The sequence below is a fragment of the Entamoeba dispar genome, genomic scaffold (assembly GCF_000209125.1).
Source record: "Entamoeba dispar SAW760 scf_1105229460495 genomic scaffold, whole genome shotgun sequence".
Lineage (NCBI taxonomy): Eukaryota > Evosea > Mastigamoebida > Endamoebidae > Entamoeba > Entamoeba dispar.
Window position 1 is genome coordinate 3048 of NW_001854221.1, and position 13950 is coordinate 16997.

Here is a 13950-nt window from a genome sequence, read left to right on the forward strand (position 1 = left end):
TCATTATTTCATCTTCTTATCTTTCTTTATTTTCATTTTCATCATTAATCTCTTCATTTATTTTATTTATTCAATTTATAATTATCAGATTAACATATTTTATTTTATTTATTAATTGGTTTAGATTTAATTTATTTGACAATTTGTTATTTTATGAATATTTAATTCATATGAATGAAGTTGATTTAATTAACAAATATCATTTTCATTCATTATGATATTTGTAGTATTTATTAACATTTTTATATTTTATTATCACACATTCAAATACAGATAGTTTAAAACAAATTAGAAATAGATAAATAATAATAAGAATGAAATGATGATATGAATGAATAAATGATGTATCACTATTTAAATACATCAATACATTTAATTCTAAAAAAACACAAATTATAAATATATAATAAAATAATAAATGAATTAATATCATATTTAACAAACAACTTCACATGATAAATATAAAAAGAAAAAATGATAAAAGAATACATCATGATAAGAATACACAAAATGATAATGATAATAAATATAAATAAAATCAATAAAATAACAAACAATAAAATAAAACAATGAAAACAATTAAATAATACAATATATAATAAATATTAATATCATTTATTTGAATCTTGTTTCTTAATAAAAAATAAATAATAATAAAATAATAAAAATAATAAAAAAAGTCAAGATTCATAACTTAAAAATAATTTAATTTTAAATTTAAAATAAAAAGAAGAACTAATAAACAATAATCAATCAATAATGAAATTAGGATATAATGAAATAATGATAGTATCAATGTATTTTGATGATATTAATGATTTTATTAATTTAGAAATAGGTGTTAAAAGATTTCAAGGAAATATGGAACGATTTCATTTTAATCCAATTCCATTAAATGAATATTCAAGAAAATTATTTACTAATATTGAAACATTTCATATTTATGAAGAAAATGATAAAATATTTAATGATGGAAAAATATTTAAAAAAATAATATGGTATTTAGTAAGTTATTCAACATATTTAAAAGAAAAAGAAGCATGGAATGAATGTAAAAATATAGAATATACAAAAGAAGATAGAAAGAAATATGGAAATACAATACCATCAGAAGTTAAATCACTTGGAAATGGTTGTTTTAAACAATGTTATGAATTAACAACAATTAATATACCAACATCTGTTAGTAAATTAGGAAATGGATGTTTTAAATATTGTTCATCATTAACATCAATTAATTTACCATCATCAATTACATCAATAGGATATAAATGTTTTAAATATTGTCCATCATTAACATCAATTAATATACCATCATCAATTACATCATTTGGATGTGGATGTTTTTATGGATGTGGATGTGTTGAAGAATTAAAGAAAAATGAAACAATACCAAGAAATTGTTTTGAATGGTGGATTCGAATGTGGTAAAACTATAACAGATGAAATACAATATAAATTGAAGTAGAAATAAATTATAATTGATTATCATTTATATTATTATTATTCTTTTCTTATTTATTCATTTTTATATTGGTGTATTATCATTTAGAATATGTTATTAACACAATCTAATAATTAACAGTTAAAAGAATAGTATTAATGATTTATGATAGATTATTTATAAAATAGTTAATTATGTATTGAAATCAATATATCAATATTGTCTAATATCTTACAAAATATGTTTGTTATGATAGAAATAATGTTATATAATATCAATCTTATTCTTTATTTCAATGTTTTTGAATTATTTAATCATTTCATTTTTAATTCTTTGATTAATTTAATCTTCTCTACATTCACTAACACACTGATAGAAATAACTACTTAGATTAATGTTTATCACTTTTATTATACTTTCTATTTGTTCATTTCTTATTTTCTTATTTAACATTACATTTAATCAATTATTTCAATTTCATTCATTTATTATTTTATTTCTTTGTTTTCTTGTATTTTTCATTATTTATTATTTATTATTCTTGTACTTTACTTCTTTTATTAATTTCTTTCTTTTGTTTATTATCTTTATTTCTTTCTTCTTTTATTATCTTCTTCTTTGTTTTTGTTTTATTTGTTTCTTTAACTTTATTTTTATTTGTATTGAATAGTATTTGAAGATACAATATCAGAAACATAACACAATTAATAAAATGAAATTAATCTTCTAATATCATTATTTATCATTATTTCTTTTATTAAAAATAAATAAATTATTGTTTAATTAATATGATTATTGTTATTCTTCACAGTATTAAACATTGATGTTTAATGTTATTTTATAATTCAATGAATTAAATGAAGAAGATATAAATTGTAGAATATGAAATAAGAATAAAACAAAAGAGATAAAATGAATAATAAAAATGATAATAGATTTAATGATATAAATTCATAAATAAATACATCAATACAGTGAATATTAATACAATGAATAATGAATAATAAAATAATTATAATAAAATGAATTATCAAAACAATGAAATGATGAATATATAAATAATTATCATTATTTAATTTATTTATTAATGTTTGTTAATTAAATATTCTTTTATTCATATTATCATCATATTTTATTTCTTTATTTTCTCTTTTATTTCTTATTTTATTTATTATTCTTGTTTATTATTTATTTATTTTATATCTTCTTTTCTTTATTTTTATTTTATTAATTTCATTTTCTTGTCTCATTTGATTTATCATTGTTTCTTCTTTTCTTTATTCTATTTATGTTCTTTATCTATTTATTTATCATTATTTATTATTATTCTCTTTGTTAATGTATTTATTATAAATATAATGTAATTTTATTTTGTTTGTTAAAATATCTTAATTATTTCTTATTTTGTTATCTGTTCTTTATTTTTATTTCATTTATCTTTTTCTAAACTTATCATTTTATTCTTATTCTTTTAATTATTCTATTTTACTTTCTTCTCTCTTATTTCTCTTCATTTTTATTTTCTTATATATTTTACATTTTCTTTTATCTTTCTTAATTATTCTTTATTTTCTCTTCTTTCTAATTATCTTTCTTATATTTCTAATTTTTCATTATTATACTTTCTTTATACTATTTTATGTTTATCTTCTAGTTAAATTACATTCATTTTATCTTCTATTTTCTTAAAATTATTTATATTCTTGTTTTTATTGTTTCTTCTATTTCTTTGTTTGTTGTTTGTTTATTTTATCTATTTATTGTTTTCTGCTTCTTCTCTTTTGATTTTTTCTATTTTCTTTATTTCTCTTATTCTTTATTAAAACATCAATTGATTTATTTATTTCAATTCATTATTACTTTATTTCATTATTATAATTTCTTGTGGTTATTCTTTAATTCTTTTCTTCATCTTTTAAAATATTCAATTTGATGATATTATTGATTTATTCAAAATAACTTATACTCATTCATTAGTGTGTTAGTTATTATTATGTTGTGTATTTATAAAAAATCAATGAAAAATAAAATAAAAATGAAGAGAAATGAAAAAGAAGGAAATGAAAGAAAAAAAAGTGAAATTAGGAATAGAAGAAAATGAAAAGAATAAAAGAAGAAAGTTGAGAATATAAAATGAAAGAAGTTAAAAAAGAATAATTCAAAAAGTGATAATAAAAGATGAAAAGAATGATGAAATAAAGGATGTATTTTTTATTACAGAAATTAGAAATATGAAATAAAAAAGTGTTCTAAAATCTGTTTTATTATTCATTTATATGAAAATTATGTTTGTTTATATTATGTTTTTGTTTTATCATTTTTTTATGAAAATCAATTAAAAAAAATCAAAACAATCAATAATCTAATTGATCAAATAAATAAAATGTAACATATTGTATTTATTTATTGATTTTCATTATTCTTTGTATTCTTCTTTTGTTTTATTTTCAATAAAAATAATTTTGAATCATTTATATTATTTTCAATTTTATCAATTTTAGAATTATCATATCTTCTAAATTTATTTTATTTATTATTTATTATTTATTTATTATTTGATCAAATATCGTTGTGTTAATATTTATTTTATTAATTTTTGATTCAAATATTATTTGTTTTCTTCTTTCTTCACTTTCTTCTATTCATTTTATTTAATATTTTATTGTTGTTATTCATCTCATTCTTTCTAATTTATCTTCTTCTTTCCTCTTCTTCTCAAAATATTCATCATAATATATTTTCATTTCTTCTTTCTTGATCATTTTTTATTTGAAATGATTTTATTTATTAGTTTATTTAATGTTTTAATTAATATTTATTATATGAATTATATTATTCTATTCTTTTTATTTTTTATTATTTTATTTATTGTTTGTTTCTTGTTTTTGATATTTTTATTCTATTTCATTAATTTATTAATTATTCTTTCTCTTTTTTAATAGCTTGTTTATATATTTCATTATCTTTCAATTATTTATTTTTTAATACACTTTAAATATTAATGATAATATTTATTAATATCATCAATTGTTTGTTGAATATTTGAAATATTTTTACTTCTTCTTTATACAATGAGTAATCTTGTTTATTAACTCTTCAATTTTAATTTAATAATTATAATAATAAAATAAGAATCATAAATAATTAAATACATTTTTATAACAATTTTATTTATTATTTTATTTATTATTTTATTTATTATTTTATTTATTATTTTATTTATTATTTTATCATTCTTTATTTTATTCATTAAATATTTTCTCTTTTCTTTTTATTTTTTATTATTTTGATTATATATTAAAATTATTATTATTTATTATTTTTTATTATTTTTTATTATTATTGTTATTTATCTATAATTATAATTAATTAATATTTATTATATTTTATTTTATTATTCATTTTTATTTTCTATTTTTTTATTTTTAATTTCTTTTTCAATTCTTATTTATTAATTTTATTGTAAAACATCATTCATTCTTTATTTATTCTTTTTTGTATCTTTCTTATTTATTGTTCTTTATTTTTTATACCTTTTGTTTACTTCTTTCTTTTCTTTATTATCTTTTTTTGTTCTTTACTTGATTTCTTTCTTTAACTTTCTCTATATTCATTTTATTTTATTTTGAATATACTTTTCTTCTAATTATTATTTTTCTTTATCTCTTATTTTGTTTTCTTTTATTTCTTTTTATTTTCTTTGTTAATGTTTTTTATTTCTTATTTGTGTTATCTATATTATCTTTCTGTTCACTCCATTTTATATTCTTATTCTTATTCTCTTTTAATCCCTTTTTCTATTCCTTTCTTATTATACATTTACTACTACCTCTTCATTATTCTATATTCCCTTGAATGGTAATGTCATGTTTTGTTTTCATTATAATACTTATGAATATTATCAAGAATGAATCAATAAAAATTGTTATCCCTTACAATGAAAAAATCTGAAATAAAAGAGAAAAAAAAGAAAAAAAAAAGAAAAATAATAAAGAATGGAGGAAGTTACAATAGACAATGGAATGATAATTGAAGAAGAAGCTATTGAAGGACTTCACTTGTTTGGAGATAAAAAAGAAATGACACTATTTAAACATTTAAATAGAACACATACAAAGATAGGAGAAAAGATGATAAAAGAATGGATTAGACAACCATTAATAGATAAGGATAAGATAAATAAACGACTAGAATTAGTAGAAGGGTTTTATGAGAACTCAGAGATTCGATTAAAAATCAAAAATGAAGAATTAGCAATAATGCCAGATTTAGAGAAGTTAATAAAAGGGATAAATAAAAGTGATTTAGAAAGTATTGTCAAATTATATGAAGCAGTAAGAATTAGTAAAAGTATCAAAGAAGAATTAAAAGAAATGAATAACAAAGAAATAGAAAAAGAAATAATAGAACCATTAGAAAGAATTTCAGAAGAAATGGAAAAATTTGAAGAAATGGTAGTAACACTTATTGACATTGAAGAAACAAAAAATCATGTATTTAAAATAAGAGAAGACTTTGATGAAGGACTTCAAAAAATAAGAGAAAATCATAAAAAAGTAGAAGAACTTTTTGAAAAATGTTTAGAACAAGCAGCAAATGATCTTAATATTAAAACAGATAAAATTAAAATAATTGAACATAATAATAATTTAATATTAAGAGTATCTAAAAGTAATGAAAAAGAAGTTAAAAAGAATAAAAAGTATACTATTATTCAAACACTTAAAGGAGAATGTAAATTTACATTTAAAGAAATGCAAACACTTAATGTTAAAAGAGATAAACTTAATTTAAAAGAAGAAGAAATTAATAAAAAATTTATAGAAGAAATTAATAAAGTAATTGAAGGATATAAAGAAACATTTAAAGAATTAGAAAATATTATTGGATATATTGATTGTATTCAATCATTTGCTACAGTTTCTAATGATAATAATCAAGGATATGCTAAACCAAGAATATATGAAAGTGAAAAAGGAATTATTAAAATTAAAAAAGCAAGACATCCATTAATTGAAAATAATAGTATAAATACATTTATTGAAAATGATATTGATATTAATAGAAAAGAAACAAGATTTCAAATTATTACAGGACCAAATATGGGAGGAAAATCAACATATTTAAGAATGATTGGATTATGTGTTATTATGGCACAAATTGGAATGTTTATTCCATGTTCAGAAGCAGATATTTCTATTTGTGATAAAATAATGTGTAGAATAGGAGCAGGTGATAATATTGTTGAAGGAATGAGCACATTTATGTCAGAAATGAAAGACACATCAGAAATTATTAAAAAATCAACAAAAAATTCATTAGTTCTTATTGATGAATTAGGTAGAGGAACATCAACATATGATGGATTTGGAATTGCTTGGGGAATTTCAGAATATTTAGCTATTGATATTGGATGTTATTGTGTTTTTGCAACCCATTTTCATGAAATTACAGGATTAGAAAAAAGAGTAAATGGTGTTATAAATAAACATGTTGAAGCTGATATTATTGATAAACAACTTGTATTAAAATATAAAATTAAGAATGGAAGTACTGATCAAAGTTTAGCAATTTATGTTGCTGAATGGGCTGATTTCCCTCATGAAGTTGTTGAATCAGCAAAAAGAAAAGCAAAAGAACTTGATTTAGATCAACCTGATTCTAAAAAGAAAATTGAAATCTTTACTAATAAAATCCCTCTTTTAAATGATGAAATTCCACAAATCACTCCTGATGATATTGTTAAAGGAAAGTCTATTATCAATAATTTTATTCACGAATATAAATCTACTTCTTCTGATCAATTAATTTCTCTTCAAAATAAATATTATCAATTACTTCTTTCAAATCCTTTTTTAAAACAACTTGAACAAATTTCACTGAAATAAAATTAAATAATTTATTTAGTGTATTATTTTTTTATTTCTTTTTATATTATATATCCTTTCATCCCTCTAGACATGGTAAGTGGAAGAACTATACTAATCAACAAATGAGGTGATAGGAATGATGTCACTAATTATCGTCCTATCAGTTGTACAAATGTAATAATGAAAGTATTTACCTCCATATTAAAAGATAATATTCATAATAGAATTAATAAGATTAATGAATCATTAAAAATTAGTAAAAATCAGTTGGGATGTAAACTGCAATCTCTTGCTGATAAAGAAGGATTAATTAATAGTTATATGTCAAAGCAGCAAAAAGAAGAGAAATACCCAAAATATGTAGAGTCATATTATGACATTAAGAAAGCATATGACTCAGTAAATCATGAATGGGTAATAGAAGCACTTAAATATTTTAATGTAGAGGGTATCATCATAGACATTGTAGAAAGTATGATGAACAGATGGAAAATATTCATATGATATAAATATAATGAATATCTAGGATGTATTAAATTGATGAATTTTACAATGTGATTCATTATCATTTCTACTCTTCATCATCAAAATGAATATAATTTCTCATTTCATAGAAGAGAAGTTCCCAAAAGCAAACCATACATTGTATATGGATGATTTGAGAATAATGACACAAAGTAGTGAAGAAATGGGAACAATCCACAATGAAATTAAACAAATAATAAGTGGAATAGGGATGGAAATGAAAATAAATCAGGAATGGTATTAAAGAACATTAATAAAATACCAGATTGAATGCAAAACATCCCATTAATTGAAGGAGAGGACTTGTATAAATATTTAGGTGTATAGCAGTCCGATGAAATTAATGATATATTCAATTGTAAAATCATCAAATAAAAGATGATGATGAAAATGGAAGAAATAAATAGTGATGAAAGTATTAATAGAAGATATATTACAAGAATTAATATTGAAGTAATACCCATCTTCAGATATTCAGCATCAGTAGTAAATTGGAATGTAACATAGATAGAATGGATTTTGAGATAAGAAAATATTTAAGAAAGGCAAAATACAATAGTTGTAACTCCAAAGCCATCTATATGTCAATATAAATGAAATGGGTGAAGGATTAATAAGCCTAAAGGACGAATATGGTAATGAACTAATTAGAACAGTAATGTACTATTGTACAAGAGGTGAAATAAGAAATAACATAATAGATAGATGGTATTCCAAGAAATGAATATGGAATAGAATTAAAAAATCACTAAGTCATAAAATCACAGAAACGAAAATAGAAGAAATAATAAATGAAATGAAAATAAAAAAGAAAAAGAAGTAGTATTAAAAATAAATAAAATAATGACCGACCAATACATCAAAAAATGGAAGTCCCATCAAACAAGTTGACATTTTAGAAGATGATTCGAGTCAAAATTTGTAGATAAAATACTACAATAAATGCATGGAAGTCCATCAATATTAAGAAAAATTCATTTCTCCAATTAACTAAAATACAAGATGGAGTAATATTTAGTGGGTACAGGAAAGATAAAATATTAAAAAATGAAAGATTAAAGTACTGCCCACTTTGTAAAGACAAGATAGCCACAGTAGAACACATTCTACTATCTTGTATTTGTCATAAGAAATCACAAATGGAGAAACATGACCATATTGGCATTATCATATTAGATAATAAGAAAATACACATGAAATAAACAATACAAGAAATCAACATATGAAACAGTGTTCCAATACAATGACATCACTATGATATGGAACAAACAAATAATGCCAAAAAGTGATGGACTATATCATAAAATATCAGATATATATGTAATAAATAAAAAGAATAAAACTGGTCTAATAATTGATATGACTATTGTGGCAGATCACAATATTAATGGAGGGTATTGGAAGAAAAGAAACATGTACAAGGAATTGAAAAATATGGTAATGAAAATAGATAAACTAAAAGATGTCAAAATAATTCCAGTAGTAATTTGGATTAATGGGTTAGTAAATGAGGAAAGTATTAAATTAATTAAACAATTAAAAATCGAAATTTACAACTAAAGAAATTAAAAACCTTGTAATTAAAAACATGATGGATGTCATAGAACACTGTTTCTACCACAATCAAACATATGTTGTTGAACTACATGACGAAGAAGAAGGGATGAGATAGTCTCCCTGAGTCAGGAACATCAGACACAAGTTCTATTAATACTTAATTAACTCCTTTGTATTTCTCCTTCAATTTTCTTACATACTTTACTTCTTCATTCTATCTTCTCATTTTTCATTTTTAGAATATTTCTTTTTATCTTTTAAGGATTTTTTACTGTCTATACGCATGTATTAATTTCTTTTCTGAAGGTAATATTATTTTTTTTTTCAAAATGAATACATTGTTCATTTGATATTACCAGATAGTGTCATTCTCTTATTATTACATTTAATATTTATTTTATTCTATTTCTTGTTTTTCTTAAACATTTCAAAGAGGGTTTACTATTTTCCATTTTCTATATTCATATACAACATGCATCATTGTTAAGTGACTATTCTATTCTTCTTTTATTATTTGTATTCCTCCGTTTTAGATAATTATTCAATATAACTCGTTATAATTATTGTAATTTTTATAACCGTTTTGTGATGTTAAGTTCTAATTTCTTCTCTAAAGAAAAAATGAATAATAAAAAATAGAACACATAAAACTTCAAACAATAATAATAAATGATAAAATAAAATGATAAGTACAAAACATGAGTATTGACATTATAGTGTTAAATAACCTATTGCAATAAACAAAATGAATAATACAAGAAGATAACAGAATGACCTTGAAAATATCATATAATCATTTAATGAATTTCATTATTATGTTATATATAACACTCTAATAAAAAGTACTGAAATCTTGAATGTGTTATTGTGAATTGAGATGGGTCAGTCAATTGTGAAGATGTTGACATTCACCCCACCCCCACCGTCCTACTTCAACCATAACTTTATGATGATTAGAAAGAGAAATCGTGATGGACATATTCCAGTTGCAATAGTGAAAGAGAATGACGAATACACGTTTGTTGATGTTAAGTTAGCATGAGAAGAAGACTAATAGATAGGAGGTGCTGGACAATAGTCTACAGTCATGGAAATTCACAAGATTTAGGTATGTGTTTACCATTCATAGAAAATCTAGCACATCAACTAAAATGTAATGTTGTTGGATATGATTACACAGGATATGGTAGAAATGAGGGAGAAAGCAGTGAAATAAATAGTGTAGAAGATCTTAGGGATGTGTGTAATTATCTGCACAACAACGGAGTATCATGGGAACGAATAGTGTTAATGGGACACTCTCTTGGAGGAGGAGTGAGTATTTCATTTGCAAGTCAGGAATGTGGGAAATGGGAAGAGGTACAAGAGATTGAAATGAATGAAAGTTTTGAAAGTAAAGAAGAAAAGAAAGAAGAAGAAATAAAGGAACAAAAGATAGGGGGAATGATTATTATCTCAACATTCACAAGCATTTGTGGAGTAGTAAGTAAATATGCAGGAATGGTAATAAATGATATGTTTGAAAATATAACAAAATTGAAACACATTAATATTCCAGTTGAAGTAATTCATGGGAGAGAGGATGAATTGATAGGAGTTGATGAGTCAGTAGAAATCTACAATTCAATTCCAGAAGAGATGAGATATGGATATGATATAATCAACGGATGTAGACATAATGACATTCTTGAAAATGAAGAATTAATTAAAGTAATCAAAAGATTTCTTGAAAAACTTTAAGAAAAACCAACACCAAAACGAAATAGAAAATATAACACAAGAAGATAACAATAGAAAGAAAGTTAAAACATAACAAAGGCCGTTGTTGATATTAAAGAGATAGATACAAACAGAAATGACATGAAAAGAACACTTGACAAATATACAGGGATGATTGTATCAACATATTTTGAAAATATTAATGACTTTATTAACTTTGAAATGACATGCAAAAAGTATGAAGGGAACATGGAAAAATTTCATTTTAATCCAATTCCAATTACCATAAAAACAAGAAGATACTTTCCTAATATTGAAACACTTCATTTAAGAAAAGAAAATGAAGAAAAAATAGAAGGAGGAAAAATCAATAAGAAAGTTATATGGTATAAAAAAACATATAGTGATGCAATTGAAGAAATAAATAAAGGAAATGAATGTAAAAATATTTGTTATACAAAAGAAGATAGAAAAAAATATGGAAATAATGTTCCTAAGAATGTAAATATTTTAGAAAATGAATGTTATAGTCATTGTATTGATTTAGAAACAGTAACAATTCCATCAAATGTAAAATCAATTGGATATAAATGTTTTTGTGGTTGTACTTCATTAAAATCAATTAATATTCCACAAAGCGTAACACTAATCGGTGATAAATGTTTTTTATATTGTATTTCTCTTACATCAATTTCACTTCCACAACACAATAGAATGTTAGATTGGATGTGTTTCTATGGTTGTGATAAATTAACAAGACTAACATTTAAATCATCTGTTTAATTAAATTCATTTCTATTTATTAAATCTATTTTATTTCATTAAATATTGATATCTACAATAAATCAATTTTCTTTCTATTATATTTTAAGTAATATAAAATAATAAAGATAATGAAATTTATTTATTAATTCTTTGATTATAATACTTGATAATTTAAGTTTACAATCACGAAATAAAATTAATAAGAAAAATATTAAAAGAATTAGAACAATTTAATGATTACTTATCTACATCAAATTATAAAAGACGAGCAATGAAATAATTTAAAATACTGTTTAATGGAATTATTGGTTTAAGTTAAAGTGATGAAAAATATTCAAAACATAAAATAGTCAGAAACGTTGAACTACAACTAAACTATTCAAAATTAATCTATAACCTATACCAAGTGAAGATATTTTAGTGCTTGTTCACCTAATCAGGTAATAATCACTTCTAATTTACTTGACGACGAAAATGTATTGGTAAGGATTGGACATATTAGTTACTTTTTCAAAGACTTTAAAAACTCATTAAAAAGAAGTTGTTGAACCAATACATTTAATGAATTTCAAGATATGAAGAAAAGAAAGATGAATGATAAGTTCATTCAAAAAGTAAAATATATTACTTATTTCGGATAACTCCAGAAGAAATAATTAATGTCATATTACTCAAGGCATTGGAAGTGAATTAAAGAAAAAGTATGATAAAGAGCTTGCAAAATAATCGATGAAGAATTTAATACAGCGAATAACAATAAACCAATGCACTAAGGAGAATGAATAACTCATTAAATTTTTGATAGAAGATAGGTCAAAACACTAAAAAGAAAATTGTTGTAATTATTAGTTGTTCTACTAAATGTCTGATTAAAAAAGAAATACAAACACTCATCAAATGCTACAAATTAAAAAAGAAATAATGAAAGAAACATTAGAACTAAGACCTCAACAATTGAGACATTATTTTTAAATTTGTTATCTCAATATAAACAGTCAAAAATTATTTAGAAAATAGTGTTTATTAGTATAGTTAATATAATTGATATCAATAATGAAGAGGATAGAAAGTGTAAAATTTTTGAATGAACTTTTGTGATTGAATTACAATTTATTTCCACCACTGGAGTTTTTATACAAAATGAAAATACATGACCAATTGAAACATTTCAACTGCTGTAATTTATCAAATCTTTGTACTATCTATAACACACACACACACACACACAAATGAGATACATTAACAGCACATTAAATAATTAAAAGTATGACAACAGCTTCTCTTAAATTTCAGTCAATAAATGATTTGAAAAATCTTAAAAGTTTGTGGTGTTAAGAGGCTAAAAACAAAGGAAGTGAGTTTGTAAATTAGAGAAAAAAACATAAGTAAAACATAAAAGATGTATATATATTCCAATTGAAATAATAAAGAAGAATTTTACGAATAAAAGATTAAAAAGAAACAAATACAATTTAAGGAAGTTTATTTTTAAATTAAAGTCCATTAGGGAAATCAAGATAAAGTTCCAATGCAACAACAGGGTTATCAACTTCAAAGTTTTTAAGTACTTCAGGATGTAATACACCAAACATACCATATTTAACTCCATTAATCATGATATCAGCTCTTCTTCCTTCCATGTAAGCAGGGTCATTACCAGGGACAATGTCATAATGTGGTCCACCTTCTTTTCTTGGGTTTTTATATCCAATACCATAACAGAACATAATTTTATCTAATAACCCATGAATTTCTTCCATTAATCCAGTTGGAGAACAGACTAAAGCACATACTTGTTGTCTATTAACTGCTCCTGTTAAACTACCTTCTTTTAATGAGACAGTATCACCAACTTCAAACATTCTAATTGGCATTGGATATGCTTTATTATAATATAAACATTTCATCATTCCTGATAATAAACTTTTTCTTGCTGTTTGGAATTCAAGTGTTTTTGAATCTTTTAATTTAATTAATCCTTCTTCTGGTCTTCTTAAATTTGTAGCTGCATCAGCTATTGACATTAATACAAAAGTAATAACTTCAGTATATCCTGCATATGCAATTTCA

At 21.9% G+C, this 13950-nt stretch overlaps 5 protein-coding genes across 5 annotated transcripts in view, besides 39 other annotated features; 4 read left to right on the forward strand and 1 right to left on the reverse strand.

The window, feature by feature from the left end:
* Window positions 1-42: part of a microsatellite that runs on past the window's edge.
* Window positions 43-55: 13 nt separating this feature from the next.
* Window positions 56-167: a sequence feature (AT_rich).
* A 60-nt stretch (window positions 168-227) lies between these two features.
* Window positions 228-256: a sequence feature (AT_rich).
* A 140-nt stretch (window positions 257-396) lies between these two features.
* Window positions 397-587: a microsatellite.
* Window positions 458-603: a microsatellite.
* Window positions 493-674: a microsatellite.
* Window positions 636-789: a microsatellite.
* Window positions 760-1431, forward strand: EDI_226110 (uncharacterized protein; the record flags this gene model as incomplete). The annotated part of the gene is made up of 1 exon (XM_001737256.1): window positions 760-1431. The coding sequence occupies one exon, from the start codon at window positions 760-762 to the stop codon at window positions 1429-1431; it is 672 nt and encodes a 223-aa protein (XP_001737308.1).
* Window positions 975-997: a sequence feature (AT_rich).
* A 37-nt stretch (window positions 1432-1468) lies between the features above and the next one.
* Window positions 1469-1535: a sequence feature (AT_rich).
* A 147-nt stretch (window positions 1536-1682) lies between these two features.
* Window positions 1683-1885: a repeat region.
* Window positions 1886-1900: 15 nt separating this feature from the next.
* Window positions 1901-2015: a microsatellite.
* A 1-nt stretch (window position 2016) lies between these two features.
* Window positions 2017-2108: a microsatellite.
* A 38-nt stretch (window positions 2109-2146) lies between these two features.
* Window positions 2147-2234: a sequence feature (AT_rich).
* A 120-nt stretch (window positions 2235-2354) lies between these two features.
* Window positions 2355-2509: a microsatellite.
* A 2-nt stretch (window positions 2510-2511) lies between these two features.
* Window positions 2512-2567: a sequence feature (AT_rich).
* Window positions 2568-2575: 8 nt separating this feature from the next.
* Window positions 2576-2766: a microsatellite.
* Window positions 2767-2785: 19 nt separating this feature from the next.
* Window positions 2786-2841: a sequence feature (AT_rich).
* Window positions 2842-3025: a microsatellite.
* Window positions 2911-3073: a microsatellite.
* Window positions 3074-3079: 6 nt separating this feature from the next.
* Window positions 3080-3262: a microsatellite.
* Window positions 3136-3318: a microsatellite.
* A 147-nt stretch (window positions 3319-3465) lies between these two features.
* Window positions 3466-3644: a microsatellite.
* Window positions 3645-3704: 60 nt separating this feature from the next.
* Window positions 3705-3971: a repeat region.
* Window positions 3972-4149: a microsatellite.
* Window positions 4150-4192: 43 nt separating this feature from the next.
* Window positions 4193-4662: a repeat region.
* Window positions 4663-4704: a sequence feature (AT_rich).
* Window positions 4705-4722: 18 nt separating this feature from the next.
* Window positions 4723-4853: a microsatellite.
* A 5-nt stretch (window positions 4854-4858) lies between these two features.
* Window positions 4859-5040: a microsatellite.
* A 13-nt stretch (window positions 5041-5053) lies between these two features.
* Window positions 5054-5146: a microsatellite.
* Window positions 5147-5154: 8 nt separating this feature from the next.
* Window positions 5155-5257: a microsatellite.
* A 137-nt stretch (window positions 5258-5394) lies between these two features.
* Window positions 5395-5440: a microsatellite.
* On the forward strand, window positions 5440-7332 carry EDI_226120 (DNA mismatch repair protein MsH2, putative; the record flags this gene model as incomplete). Its single annotated transcript, XM_001737257.1, has 1 exon — window positions 5440-7332. The coding sequence occupies one exon, from the start codon at window positions 5440-5442 to the stop codon at window positions 7330-7332; it is 1893 nt and encodes a 630-aa protein (XP_001737309.1).
* Window positions 6047-6103: a sequence feature (AT_rich).
* Window positions 6248-6282: a sequence feature (AT_rich).
* Window positions 7327-7386: a sequence feature (AT_rich).
* A 5-nt stretch (window positions 7387-7391) lies between these two features.
* Window positions 7392-9568: a repeat region.
* Window positions 9569-9769: 201 nt separating this feature from the next.
* Window positions 9770-9798: a sequence feature (AT_rich).
* Window positions 9799-10345: 547 nt separating this feature from the next.
* On the forward strand, window positions 10346-11136 carry EDI_226130 (uncharacterized protein; the record flags this gene model as incomplete). The annotated part of the gene is made up of 2 exons (XM_001737258.1): window positions 10346-10413; window positions 10458-11136. 2 exons carry the CDS (start codon window positions 10346-10348, stop codon window positions 11134-11136), a joined length of 747 nt encoding a protein of 248 aa, XP_001737310.1.
* Window positions 11137-11256: 120 nt separating this feature from the next.
* Window positions 11257-11898, forward strand: EDI_226140 (uncharacterized protein; the record flags this gene model as incomplete). The annotated part of the gene is made up of 1 exon (XM_001737259.1): window positions 11257-11898. The coding sequence occupies one exon, from the start codon at window positions 11257-11259 to the stop codon at window positions 11896-11898; it is 642 nt and encodes a 213-aa protein (XP_001737311.1).
* Window positions 11894-12028: a sequence feature (AT_rich).
* Window positions 12029-12068: 40 nt separating this feature from the next.
* Window positions 12069-12097: a sequence feature (AT_rich).
* A 990-nt stretch (window positions 12098-13087) lies between these two features.
* Window positions 13088-13108: a microsatellite.
* Window positions 13109-13373: 265 nt separating this feature from the next.
* Window positions 13374-13950, reverse strand: part of EDI_226150 (phenylalanyl-tRNA synthetase beta chain, putative) — a gene marked incomplete at both ends in the record, with an annotated part of 1206 nt that continues 629 nt past the window's right edge. Inside the window, one exon of the mRNA XM_001737260.1 lies at window positions 13374-13933. Within this exon, the coding sequence (XP_001737312.1) occupies window positions 13374-13933 (560 nt within the window). The remainder of the gene's footprint in view (window positions 13934-13950) is intronic.